Source organism: Heloderma suspectum, chromosome 1 (assembly GCF_057233095.1).
Source record: "Heloderma suspectum isolate Gila_16-S chromosome 1, 16-S_ref, whole genome shotgun sequence".
In the NCBI taxonomy this organism is placed as follows: domain Eukaryota; kingdom Metazoa; phylum Chordata; class Lepidosauria; order Squamata; family Helodermatidae; genus Heloderma; species Heloderma suspectum.
In genome coordinates, this window is record NC_139458.1 from 424,243,649 (window position 1) to 424,256,806 (window position 13,158).

Here is a 13,158-nt window from a genome sequence, read left to right on the forward strand (position 1 = left end):
TTTAAAATCCTAAAAGATGATGCTGTTAAAGTGCTGCACTCAATATGCCAACAAATTTGGAACACTCAACAGTGGCCACAAGACTGGAAAAGTTCAGTTTACATTCCAATTCCAAAGAAGGGCAATGCCAAAGAGTGTTCAAACTACCGTACAATTGTGCTCATTTCACATGCCAGCAAGGTGATGCTTAAAATCCTACAAGCTAGGCTTCAGCAGTATGCGAACCGAGAACTACCGGAAGTACAAGCTGGATTTCGAAGAGGCAGAGGAACTAGAGATCGAATCGCCAACTTTCTCTGGATCATGGAGAAAGCAAGAGAATTCCAGAAAAACGTCTACTTCTGCTTCATTGACTAGGCTAAAGCCTTTGATTGTGTGGATCACAACAAACTGTGGCAAATTCTGAAAGAGATGGGGGTACCAGACCACCTTACCTGTCTCCTGAGAAACCTGTACGAGGGTCAAGAAGCAACAGTAAGAACCAGACATGGAACAACCGATTGGTTCAAAATTGGGAAAGGAATACGACAAGGCTGCATATTGTCACCCTGCTTATTTAACTTATATGCAGAGTACATCATGAGAAACGCCAGGTTGGATGAATCAGAGGTCGGAATTAAGATTGCTGGAAGAATTATCAACAACCTCAGATACGCAGATGATACCTCCCTAATGGCAGAAAGCGAAGAGGATCTAAAGAGACTGTTGTTGAGGGTGAAATTGGAGAGTGCAAAAGCTGGTTTGAAACTCAACATTAAAAAAACTCAGATCATGGCATCTGGCCCCATCACTTCCTGGCATATGGAAGGGGAAGAAATGGAAGCAGTGACAGATTTTATTTTCTTGGGCTCCAAGATCACCGCAGACGGTGACTGTAGCCATGAAATTAAAAGACGCTTGCTCCTTGGGAGGAAAGCTATGGCCAACCTAGACAGCATAGTAAGAAGCAGAGACATCACCTTGCCGACAAAGGTCCGTCTAATCAAAGCTATGGTTTGAATATGGTTTTTACTGAAGCTGAAGTTCAAATATTTTGGCCACCTAATGCAAAGAGAAAACTCTCTGGAAAAGACCCTGATGCTGGGAAAGACTAAAGACTGAACAAATGTGGGCCCCCTCCCACTAACATGTTGTTGTTGTTCAGTCGTTCAGTCGTGTCGGACTCTTCGTGACCCCATGGACCATAGCACGCCAGGCCTTCCTGTCCTGCGCTCTCTCCCGGAGCGTGCTCAAGTTCATATTCATTGCATCCGTGATGCTATCTAGCCATCTCATCCTCTGCCGTCCCCTTCTCCTTTTGCCTTCAGTCTTTCCCAGCATCAGGGTCTTTTCCAGGGAGTTTTCTCTTCGTATTAGGTGGCCAAAATATTTGAGCTTCAGCTTCAGTAGCTGTCCTTCCAAGGAGCACTCAGGGTTGATTTCCTTTAGGATGGAATGATTTGACCTCCTTGCAGTCCAGGGGACTCGTAAGAGTCTTCTCCAGCACCACAGTTTGAAAGCATCAATTCTTCGGCGCTCAGCCTTCCTTATAGTCCAGCTCTCACAGCCATATGTTACTACTGGAAAAACCATAGCTTTGATTATGTGGACCTTTGTCGGCAAGGTGCTGTCTCTGCTTCTTACTATGCTGTCTAGGTTTGCCATAGCTTTCCTCCCAAGGAGCAAGCGTCTTTTAATTTCATGGCTACAGTCACCGTCTGCGGTGATCTTGGAGCCCAAGAAAATTCCCATAACATTCAATGGAATTTGCTTCCCAGTAAGTATCCTTAAATTTGGAGCCTTAATCCACAGGTGCTCTGTTGACGTTTTTCTGCAGTAAGACACAAGGATGGTGAGTAATTTTATATACAGGGAATAATCCATCCCAATTTAAGCAATTTTTAAATCTCACTGATTTCAGTGGGAGGTTAAGTACATGCTTAACTCTTCTCCACTGAAAACAATGGAACCAAGAAGGGCATACATTTGATTGGATTATGCCTGCTCTTATAAATTTTTTGCAGCTGTCATATTGTGCATATATGCCCATAGAAGCTTTCCATTTAAGCTGATCTTCCTGCATCACAGCTGTGCAATACTGTGTTTGCTAAGATAATTTTATGTAGGGGTTTTGTTTTTTTACTATAATAACCTAGCAGCTAAGAATCTGCAATGGATTTCTCCACAAAACACCCTCCTTGCCTGATGAATAAGTTCTGTTCTCCTCATTTGTATATGGAGGATGTAAAGCAGTTCTCAGAGAGAGGATGTGGCATTAAAGGGTCTGTAACCTGGATTTCCTTAGGATCAGCTTTGCTGTTTGATCCTAAACAAGATACGCTGCTGGCTTCACTTTGATTTCCCAAACTTTCCAGCTGCAGAAAATGGGTTAGCCAAAAGAAAAGCTTTAAAAATGAAATGCTCTGCTCCCACTTCAGCTCAAGTTAAATATGACTATTTGATTTGATTACATTTATATTCTGTCAGCATAGCTCAACGGGCCCTCAGGGCAGCTTACAAAAAAATCCTAATCAAAACCATACAAATGCTACCAAAAATGGATTTATAACATTAAAAAAAAATAAAATTAACAGCTCAGTCCTATGCCCCCTAGACAGCATATGGGGGAGATAGGATTTTTCAGTTTTCCGGCTCCGAGCTCATAGACAGCGCTATGAACCCGTAGCCAGGAAACCGTGCTCCCCACCTCCTCCCCCTCGTAGCTGGGGCAGAGAGAACTGCGGTGGCTGCCCCTCTGTGCCTGTCCATGCTCGTAACATGGAACACAGACAGGGTGAAAAGGGGGCACTCCTGGGTGAGGGGAGCAGACCACAGAAGCGTCCTATGCGGTCTCCAGCCCTGTTCCTGCCCCCTCCCCGAAGCCGCACTTAAATGCCCAAAATCAGGCATCTAAGGCAAACTGCAGGGCAGCCAGAGCATGGAAGGAATCCTGTCTAAGATTCCTAGATTGGAGCTTTGTTTCTCAATAGGAGTTGTTCATAATCATCTGTCAACTTGAAAATTTTATTTATTTATTACATTTATATCCCGCCTTTTTTCCTCCTCAAGGAACTCAAGGCAGCTTACATAATCCTCTTACTCCATTTTATCCTCACAACATCAACCCTGTGAGGTGGGTTGGGCTGAGAGTCTGTGACTGGCCCAAAGTCACCCAGTGAGCTTCCATGGCCAAGTAGGGACTAGAACCTGGATCTCCCAACTCCCAGTCCAGTACTCTAGCCACTACACCACACTGGTTCTCACTATCCTTCATAATAAAAACTGCATGGTAAACTTACACCGCTTATTATGCTGCCTCTTAACTCAGGGGTGGGCCATTTGTAACCCTCCAGATGTTTTGGCCTACAGTTTCCATCATCCCTCACCATTGGCTGTGCTGGCTAGGGATGATCAGTGTTGTAGGCCAAAATATCTGGAGGGCCACAAGTTGCCCACCCCTGCTCTAGCATTATGTATCCTGAATACAGTTAAAATGTTGCTGCACTACTTTGAACAAATGATATTAGTTTAATTCTCTTTTCATTCTTTCCTAGGTGTATGTTTCAGAATGGTAAGGCAACATGAAGTACATCAGTTTTGCACCACTACTGTATCATATTTTTGAGAATAAAAATAAGGCCTGTAGCCTGTGCAGAGACCCCAAGAGTCTGCAATGCCATGTTTTCACTGCTAATCTGGACAGTTAAGTATTGTGTGTCTGTGGTGTGTGTTTTAATGGAGAACCTTTTTTTCCAATGCAGTAGAACCCTGATTTTATGAGCACTAGTTGTATTTTTTAGTTATAGATTCATAACTAAATCTATAAGCCATCTTATTCAACCAGGTGAGGAAAAAAAGCAAGGTACATGTGTATGAACTTAAGCATTGTGCAAAGGTTGCATAGACTCAAACGTTTGGGCACTTTGTTATTTCTCTGTTCCATACTCAAGAACATACAGCATGGAAAGATTACGTATGAGCAACACGCCGTTTTTCGCAATGACCAAGAAACGCAAGCGAACTGTTCTCACTTTCCAAAGCAAAATAGAGATTGTTGAAAGGTTGGAGAAAGGTGAAACCGCAACGGTGTTGGCAGAGGAGTTTGGAATTGGGAAATCCACGATTTCGCAACTGAAGAAAAACAAAGACACCCTCTTGCATTTTGTCTCGACAATGGGCAGTGAAAATGGCAAAAAGAAACGGAAAACAATGAAATGTGCAAAGAACTCAACGTTAGAAGATGCTCTCTATGCCTGGTTTTCCCACATGAGAAGTCTTGGCGAACCAGTTTCGGGGCCACTTCTGTGTGAAAAGGCCTTGGAAATGAACAGGAAACTGAATGGTAATCCTGATTTCAAGGCTAGCTCAGGATGGCTGGCACGATTCAAATCTCGCCATGGAATTCACCATCTCGGTGTTCATCATGAGAAATTATCTGCTGATCAGCCTGCTACTCAGTGCCTCAAACAGGATTTTGCAGATTTCAAGACAGAGGAGGACTCTGATGCTGAGAGTGTTTACAACACTGTAGTTGTTCCTGGACCGTCCCATTCTGAAGCCTACAATGCGTTAGAAATTGCTCTGCAGTGGTTGGAAGATCAAGAAGAAAGTGATGTGGTACAGCTCCTGTTTTTGAAAAGCCTGCGGGATTTGGCTGCAAAGAAGATAGCTAATTCTCTCAAGTAAAAAATACTTCCAGAACTTTTGGCAGCAGGGAAAGACTAAGCAACTTAATTTTGGACATAGTCCAGGCAGTTGAAACAACAATAGACTTGTTGATGTTGATTATGTGCTGTATCACTGAAAAATAAATCAACATAAGAATTTCCATTGATCTCTTACTCACTGAAATCAAGTTACCTACTGTAATCTGTAATGATACCATTTTCTGAACTTTATTTTATGAACTCCTCCTTCCTCAATTAGTTCATAAAATCAGGTTCTATGGTAAATAAATGATATGGAGCCTTTTCTTGTTAACATGCAATGCCCTTTAAAACAATGCTAATCATGGTGATTTAAGGGTCTCCTCTCTGAATCAGGTTTCCATCTGTTGTTTTTTAGTGGTATTTATGAGATTGTAGATGGCTGATAATTTAATTGATAAGTGCTGACCTTTGAATCCTGATCTGAGCCACTGAATTGAGATTTGCTCTTGTTTTTATTAGGTTGTATTGGAAATGAAGCAGAGCTCCAGAGATTTGCTAGAGATTTTTAAAGAAATTGGACCTATAGGGTTTGATTTCTTTCTTACAGCTGAAGTTGTTGCAGTGCAGATCCTACCTAGTTTCCTCTGCCACTTCTGGACATCCAGTGGGAAAACCCCTTTTTGAAAACAAAATGATTCATGCTTCTGAGATGGGAGGCAAAAAATCCATATACTGAGATGTTCAATTGGCTGTTTTCAGGGGGTCCAAGGAGCTGCATAACTAGTTCCATGTGCCCAAAGCAACTTTGGATATCATGACCTCCATTAGCCAATCATATCTCAGCTTAGTAGGCCAAGATATGCATGAACCTTCTGCCTGTGCTTGCAGTGCGTCCCCTCCTTCCTTCTCAGTGTGCTGAAGCAAAACCTGGAAGTCTTCATTTAGCCATAGTTTCCCATTTCGGCCAGACCAGGAAACTACCAGGTTCAGAATAAGCCAGGATCTTAAACTTCAAACCATGGGTTAAGATCATGGCTTCTTCCAAACTGGTAACCATAGTTTCCTAGTTTGGACACAGCAGGCAACTGTGGTTAATTGAAGAACTCCTGGCTTACTGCATTGCACTGAGGAGGGAAAGGATGGTGAGAGGGCAGAGCCCAGAGTCAAAAGAGTTGTGTATATCTTGGCATATTAAGCTGAGATACGGTAGTCCAAACGGCCTATTTCTATTGTATGTCACTCTGCCATGTCACATGGCAAATGCTTTTTGAAACAGACAAGTTTCAAAGCAGTTGATAAGCCTCTGGGGAATTGCTGTTTGAAGAAGAAAAATGCTCAAAACTTCAACTGACTATGTGCACTGCAAGCTCTAAAGTAGTGCTTTGAACTCCAGTTATATACAGTTGTCTTCATAATAAAAGTAGAAAAATGTACTTTCGCAATCCTAATATAAGGCCTAATTCTCACAAACAAGAGAATTTCCCTCTATCAGCATGTTGGGGACCAATTGCCATTTGATTCCACCCCCACCCTCCCCCCAAAATCTTATATTCAGTTGCGGTGATACCTGAATTTGCTTATTTTCCTCTTCCCTTTCTGTCCCTTTTATATCATGTCTATTAAATAATAGGCCAGCTAATAAGCCATGGTAGGCTGCAGTGATTGTGTGAACCAGGTCAGAGAGAGGATGTGTATTTCCTCCTGCCCTATACAATTATGGCACATTCTCTGTGACTAATCCTACTAGGTCCCACCCTCCACCAGTTTACTGAGAGAGAGAGAGAGAGATGCCGTGTTCCAGGCAGGTTGAGAACTATACTTCTTCTAGCAGCTAGTGGGATTGGGGGTGGGGAAACAATCCATCTCCCAGGGTGCTGCTCTAGGCAAAAGGTGAAGTGTATAGGCATGAGTAAGTTGCAGGGTCTGAAATCCAGGGGACGTTGCATAAGCAACTTCAGCCACAAGACAGGTTAACTGCACTTTCCCAAAAGGTAAACTTTATTGTGTAGTTCCAGGATAACAGGACAGCCGTGTGAAAAGCATGCATCACAATAGACCCGCTTGCTGCTTTATAGGGTCCTGGGGCTTTATGAAAGATAATGGAGATGTGCCAGATTTTTATGTTCCGATAACATAAGCAGAATGCGAATTATTTTAACCTTTGCATTTTGAGATATATCGTCTGTCTAGTGTAAGAGAATGCAACTTCCCCAACCTGGTGTCCTCCAGATGTATTGGACTACAGCACCCATCATCCCCAACTATGCTGAAATAATTTAAACTAAATGACTCAAGCAGCAATTAAAAAAATCAGTAAAGGATTTGTGGATCAGTTAGTAACTAAGAGAATTCAAGGCAACTCCTTCCTCCACCTCCCTTGCTCTAGATCCTGTCCATGGGTGCTTCAGGAGGATCCACTGGTGATCTAATTTGCCTCAGGTTCTATGGATCCTAATGATGTCAGTTAATATTTATTTATTACGGCATTGCACTGTCTGAGAAGAGAGTTGACGCCACAGTACCATAAGTGGAAGAAAAATAGCGGCTTGTGTTGTTTCACAAACGTTTGCCTGGGGTACAGTGCAACAGTAGGTAGGTTCTGTAGCAGGTCTTGGCTTCAATCCTGGGCATTTCCAATTAAATGGATCAGGTAGCAGGTGGTGATGGGAAAGACCTGGGGATGTATGAGGAATTTGTTTTGGTTCATTTTTGATCAGGATTTAGCCAGTTTGCACCTTCTGGGTCGAACATGGACTTGGATGCAATCTACAGGCAAAGTCCATACATTTCGGAGCTTGCAATGTCATACACAGACCCCAAATCATGAAAATATGCACAGATTTTTCTGCAAAAAGTAAAAAGCAAATCTCACAATCTGCTATGGACTTCAGTCAGAACAAGCTTCGAGATGGAATTTGGAGAACTTCAGCAAGCTTGAGTGTTGTTGATTCACACATCTCTAGGAAGACCTCTGGGTGGCTGGGACCCTGAAGAGCTGCTGCCAGTCAGAGTAGACAGTACTGGGCTAGATGGACAAATACTCTGACCTGGTATAAGGTCACTTCCTAGGTTCCTAAGTACATCTTTAGATTTAGTCTCACCTTTCTCCTGTGAATCTTTAGCCTAGTCTTCCCCAACCTGGTGCCCTCCAGGTGGTGACTCGGAGGTGCTGGAAGTTGTAGTCCAACACATCTGGACACCAGGTTGGGGAAGGCTGCTCTAGTGCAAGGTGTAAAACAGCCCCCCAGTGAGTGGAAGAGCAGTTTTGTATGTATAAGAGCACCTTTGGATTCCATTCCAGGCAGAACCAAGTCATATCTGAGGATTTGTGCCTCCATCAAGGGTGCTTACGCTCTGAGAAACGGGACATTATGTTAGTCCCGTAGAAATGAACCGTCCAGAGAGCTTCGGTTATTGGGGGGTATAGAAATATCATAAATAGTTCCTAACATATTATGTGTTATTTATTATGAATCACAGAACTATAAAGTTGGAAGGGACCTCAAAGACATCTAGTCAAGGAGTCCCCAGTTGTGGTGCCTGTGGGTACCGTGGCACCCTTGAGGATGTCCAGTAGTGCCCATGATGCTCTCTCCTCCCTGCCCCCTTCAAATAAATAGTTTTAAGAAAACCTTTGAAAATGTCAGGGCAGTCTTCTTTCTCTCCCTTTCTAGCCTTGCTTTTTCTCTCCTTTCTACCCCTTTCTTTGCTATTTCCCCCTTCCTCTCAGCCTCACTATTTCTTTTCCCACCACCTCTTTAGCTCAGTTTTGACTAGCCAGGCCCCCACAGCAGCCATTATGTGACTAGCCACATCTTCCATAGGAGCCATCTTGTGGTGGTGTCCCCAGCAGTTTCTCAAATTCCCAAATGTGTCCATGGGTTGAAAAAGGCTGGGGACTCCTCACACAGTTCAACCCCCTACTCGAAGCAGGCTCTGTACTGCAGGGTGCAGCTACAGCAGCCCTGACAGAAGGCCATCCAGACTCTGCTTAAACACCTCCAGTGAAGAAGAAACCACCACCTCCCAAGGCAATCTGTTCCACTGCTGAACAGCTCTCACTGTTAGGACATTTCTCCTAATGTTGAGCCGAAATCTGCTTCCCTGCAATTTCCACCTTTGGTTCTAGTCCTGCCCTTGGGAGCAACGAACAACAAGTCTGTCCCATCTTCTGCATGCCAGCTTTTCAATATCTGAACACCACTATCTTGACCCCCCTTAATCTCTCCAGGCTAAACATACCCAGCTCTTTCAACCGTGCCTCATAGGACTTAGTGCCTCGCCATCCTGTTTGCTCTTCTCTGGATGTGCTCCAACTTGTCAATGTCCTTCTTAAAATGGGACACCCAGAACTGGACACAGGGCTCCAAATGAAGCCTGACTAACACAGAATACAGTGGAACTATTACTTCCCATGACCTGGACCTTTTCACATGTACCTAGGTGTCTTAGTGGATCACAAGCTGAATATGAGCGAGCTAATGCAATCTTGGTCTGCATTAACAGAAGCATACTGTTCAGATCACATGAAAAAGTCATATTCAAAAGCAAACCCACAAATCGGACTTTGACCTGTATTTGCCAGTACATAACAACCCCTTTGAACTTAAGATTGCCTTCTGCTTTTGCTTCTGAAGAAGTGGTCCTAATGAATTTGACTTGCTTGCTGGAAGGGGGAGTGTGGCAACTCCAGATTGAGGGTGTTTCCAGATGAGGCTTTTATCATACAATCACTTTATTTATTTATTTATTTATTTACATTTCTATCCCAGCTTTTTTTCCTCTTTGAGGAACCCAAGGTGGCGTACATAATCTTCATCTCCATTTTGTCCTCACAACAACAACCCTGTGAGGTGGGTTGGGCTGAGAGTCTGCAACTGGCCCAAAGTCACCCAGTGAGCTTCCATGGCTGAGTGGGGACTAGAACCCATGTCTCCTGACTCCCAGTCCAACACTCTAGCCACTACACCATACTGGCTCTCCTTGTCTCATATATGGAATTTTACAGGGGGGGCCAGATGATGACGTCTTCCATTCGCCCTCCCGTGTTTTCCCACCACTTATTTCACCTTCTTTCTTACCGCAGACAATCTATTAAGGAAAAAAAAAGACGGAATATCTGCACAATGTCTTTTGATTGGTAGCACTAGGAGCCCCTCATCTGGAAGCACCCTGTACTCACCTAAAAAACCCCAACCGAAGATCTTAAAAGCCACTGTTATTTATTATTTTTTAATTAAGAATGCTTTTGGATTGCCTCAAGGCAATCATTGCCTCATTGTCCACTCAAGGAGTGTTCGAGGTGATGTACAATACAAATACAAAAATTAAAATACATAAATTACAAACCCTAAAGCCTTTTGAAACTGCGAATTAGCGATGAAACCAGAAAGTGGCATTAACTGTTGAAAGCTCAACAGAACAATATCTTCTTCACCAGATGTCTAAACTAAGGAGATCCCACTGCTTCATTTTCTGGGCTACAACTAAATCAATGAAGCATCTGTAGTGTTGTGCAAAAGCCCAGAAGTATTTCATACAAATCTGAAGTATTTAAAGTGGAAGATAAGGCATCTGACATAAATATTATGGAAATCTATTTCAAAAAAGGGTAGTGCAAAACACTGTCCTGGAACTTGTCTTTCATTTAAATCAGTATAACTGGAGCAAGAGATATTATCAAATGCTATAAACCTGCTCAAAATTTAAGGTCTGCTTTAGAGGACTTTCTCCAGGTCAGTGCCAGTTCCAGGTTTTTGAGGACTCTTGGGCAAAACACCCTCAATAGACCCCATTCTTCAATGAGTCTATGCTCTTACTGCCATTGTCACCAGTGGCTGTTACTCCTCTTATCATTTCTCCCACTTGCTTGCTTGACAGGCAGACTCCCAGTGAGCAACTAGGAAGTGGCATTTACTACTTCTCACCAGAACCATTGTTTGGGCCAGAGCAGGAGCCAAGTGAACAAATAGGTTGCAATGGTGAAGAGGAGCAAGGCTCTAGTCAGTGGGCCCCTGCTGAGGTGTGGGCCCTCAGCAGATGCCCGACTATACATACCCTTGATGCTGGCTGCAGGTGCTCCTACTGGATCAGGTTTGGCAGTGGCGACTGGTGAGAGGGCCTTCTCAGTGGTAGAACCTTGCTAGTGGGAAGTCCTCACCTGACAGGTATGGGAAGTACCAACACCTTTGTCATTTAGAAGACAAGACCATTTTTCTTCTCTGAGGCTTTTTGTAGTTGTAGTCTTCAATCCTAAACACATTTACCTGGGAGTAAGTCCCAGTGGACTCAGTGGAGCTTACTTCTGAGTAGACATGTATGCAATTGGACGCTTAATTGTATTTGTGGTTTCATTGATACTGTTGCTGCTATATTGATTTACCTGTGTTTTATTTCTCTCCCTGTTTTACGTTTTTAAAGATGTTACATATTTATTGTTCCTGCTCGCTACTTTTGATATTGTCATAGCATTTTTATTTTTTAAGCCCCTTTGAATATAATTTTTAATTGAAAAGCAGTCAATAATTGTTTGCAATAAATAACGATAAATAAAATAAATGATTGGCAGATACAGAGGAAATAAATATCACTCTTTCCCTGCCCTGCCCTTGAAGAAGTGGTTATCTCTATTGCTGAGTCCAGAAGTGGCAGAAAAATCAGAGGCAAATGAATGTGGAAAAGGGAGTACTTAAGAAGGAAGTCATACAAAATGAAATTGAAGATTTGAGGCTAATTTGTATTATTACGGGTTTGGGTACTGAGTAAATTCTGTTTATCTCTTGTTCTTTTTTTTGTTCTGTTTCCAAACCAGTACACAGAGGAGAAAGCTAGGAAAGTAGGAGTAGTTGGCTGGGTTAGAAATTCCAGACAAGGGACGGTTACTGGCCAAGTTCAGGGCCCAGAAGATAAAGTAAATGAGATGTAAGTACACTTTTTCCTCAATGTGTGCTGGCTAGCTTCACTAACTTGGCAAGTTTGGTTAAAACACCGCTGCAAATTAACGAATAGCAACCTTGCCAGATTGTGTGGAAAAATGATAAGCAGCTAACTGGGATCAACTGTATTCATGTGTTAGATGAAAGCATGCGTGTTAGATGCTCAACCCCCGCTCCTCAAATCTTGGGTCAGAGATGGAATTTGCATCCACCAAATGTTTTCCCGTTGAGGGGGGCTAATAACTGCTACAGCTCTGGCTTCAATCTATTGAGGTGACATGTGGATTCAGAGCATGCCCAGTTGAGGCCCACATAGCTGAGCTAAGGAACTAAGGTGGCCACTTCAGCATCGCCAAAGAAGAGGGCAAAAGAGAACCCTGTTTTAGCTAAACTTTGCATATGCTAATGTATATGTATAGATGCAAATTTAGAAATAATCATTGTAATGTAAATAGAAATACAGTGCATCTCACCGTAACAGGGAAGACTGTGGCCAGGTGACCTGTGTGTCTGCTCAGTCTGCTGTTCAGGTGCTAAATGTTGATGGGCAACTTCAGGACTCCTGCTCTCCCTTCTTAAGGTTCTTTATTTTTAAACTGGACTTGGACTGGACAGCCCTTCAAATAGAGGATGCCTTCCAATAGATGTTTGACTTCAGACAGCCTTTCACATAGAACACTGTCCTCTGTAAAGTAGGACCCATGGCCTGCTTAACACAGAGGCCTGAAAAGACTGCATACTAATAATAGCACCACCAATCTATTAGGCGCAATCCTATGGCCTCTAGACAGCATCTAGACGGCCATAGGATTTTTCGGTTTCTGGGAACTGAGCTCTGTTCCCAGAAATCCGACTCCCCGCCCCTTCCCCCGCTGCCTTGTAGGAGGCGTGGGTTGTCCCTAGCTCTGCGCTCATAAGAGCAGCATGGAGTGGCTGAAAAGTGGTGTTCATCGGGGAGGGGACCGCAGAAGTGCCGGTATGACACTTCTTATGCACTGTCTGGCTTCCCCCACACACACGCCGAGGCTCCCCCATTAGACAGCAGAAATTGGCTGTCTAGCCAGAAATGCAGAGCAGCCAGAGTGGGAGGAGAAGATCCTCTCTGTGCTCTGCCCACCCTGTATTGGATAGTCGGCCATCTCCAAATTCAGAGGTGGCCAACTATCCCCATAGGACTGTGCCTTTAAAGCCTGATCAACCCCCCCATCCTTCAGAGAGGAAATGTCATGGATGGGAGGCTGCTTTACGTCTCCATTTCTCAGGAAACTTTATGGATGACTATTTGAGTCCTCCTTCCCTTGCCACCCAGTTGCTTCCAACATCTAAAGCATCGGAGGGTGGGGATCTGTGCATGACCAGCCCGTACCTGCTGTGATCCCCAGTTGCCTCTTGACCCCAAGTTAAGGATGAGGTCCAAGGCAGATGTGGGGCCTGTTGAGATCTCTTGTGGTCAGAGCACTTGATGATGACATCACAAGCAAGCGTGCATAGTCTCTGATGAAAAGGCTGGATTTGCAGACTACACACATTCAACTCCACACACCTCCAGGTGGGACAATCTCAAGTTGTTCGTAGGCCATGTCTTGGCTGTGGGC

At 43.7% G+C, this 13,158-nt stretch overlaps 1 protein-coding gene across 2 annotated transcripts in view; it reads left to right on the top strand.

Annotated features, from left to right (window-relative positions):
- Nucleotides 1-13,158, top strand: part of ACYP2 (acylphosphatase 2) — a 96,423-nt gene that overhangs the window by 3,391 nt on the left and 79,874 nt on the right. The window contains exons 2-3 of one of the 2 annotated variants that reach the window (XM_084829246.1): nt 3,534-3,550; nt 11,440-11,549. In XM_084829246.1, coding sequence (XP_084685372.1) covers nt 3,534-3,550; nt 11,440-11,549 — 127 coding nt within the window. Of the gene's footprint in view, nt 1-3,533; nt 3,551-3,929; nt 6,047-11,439; nt 11,550-13,158 lie in introns of those variants that run through there. The other variant, XM_084829245.1, reaches the window with a different exon arrangement.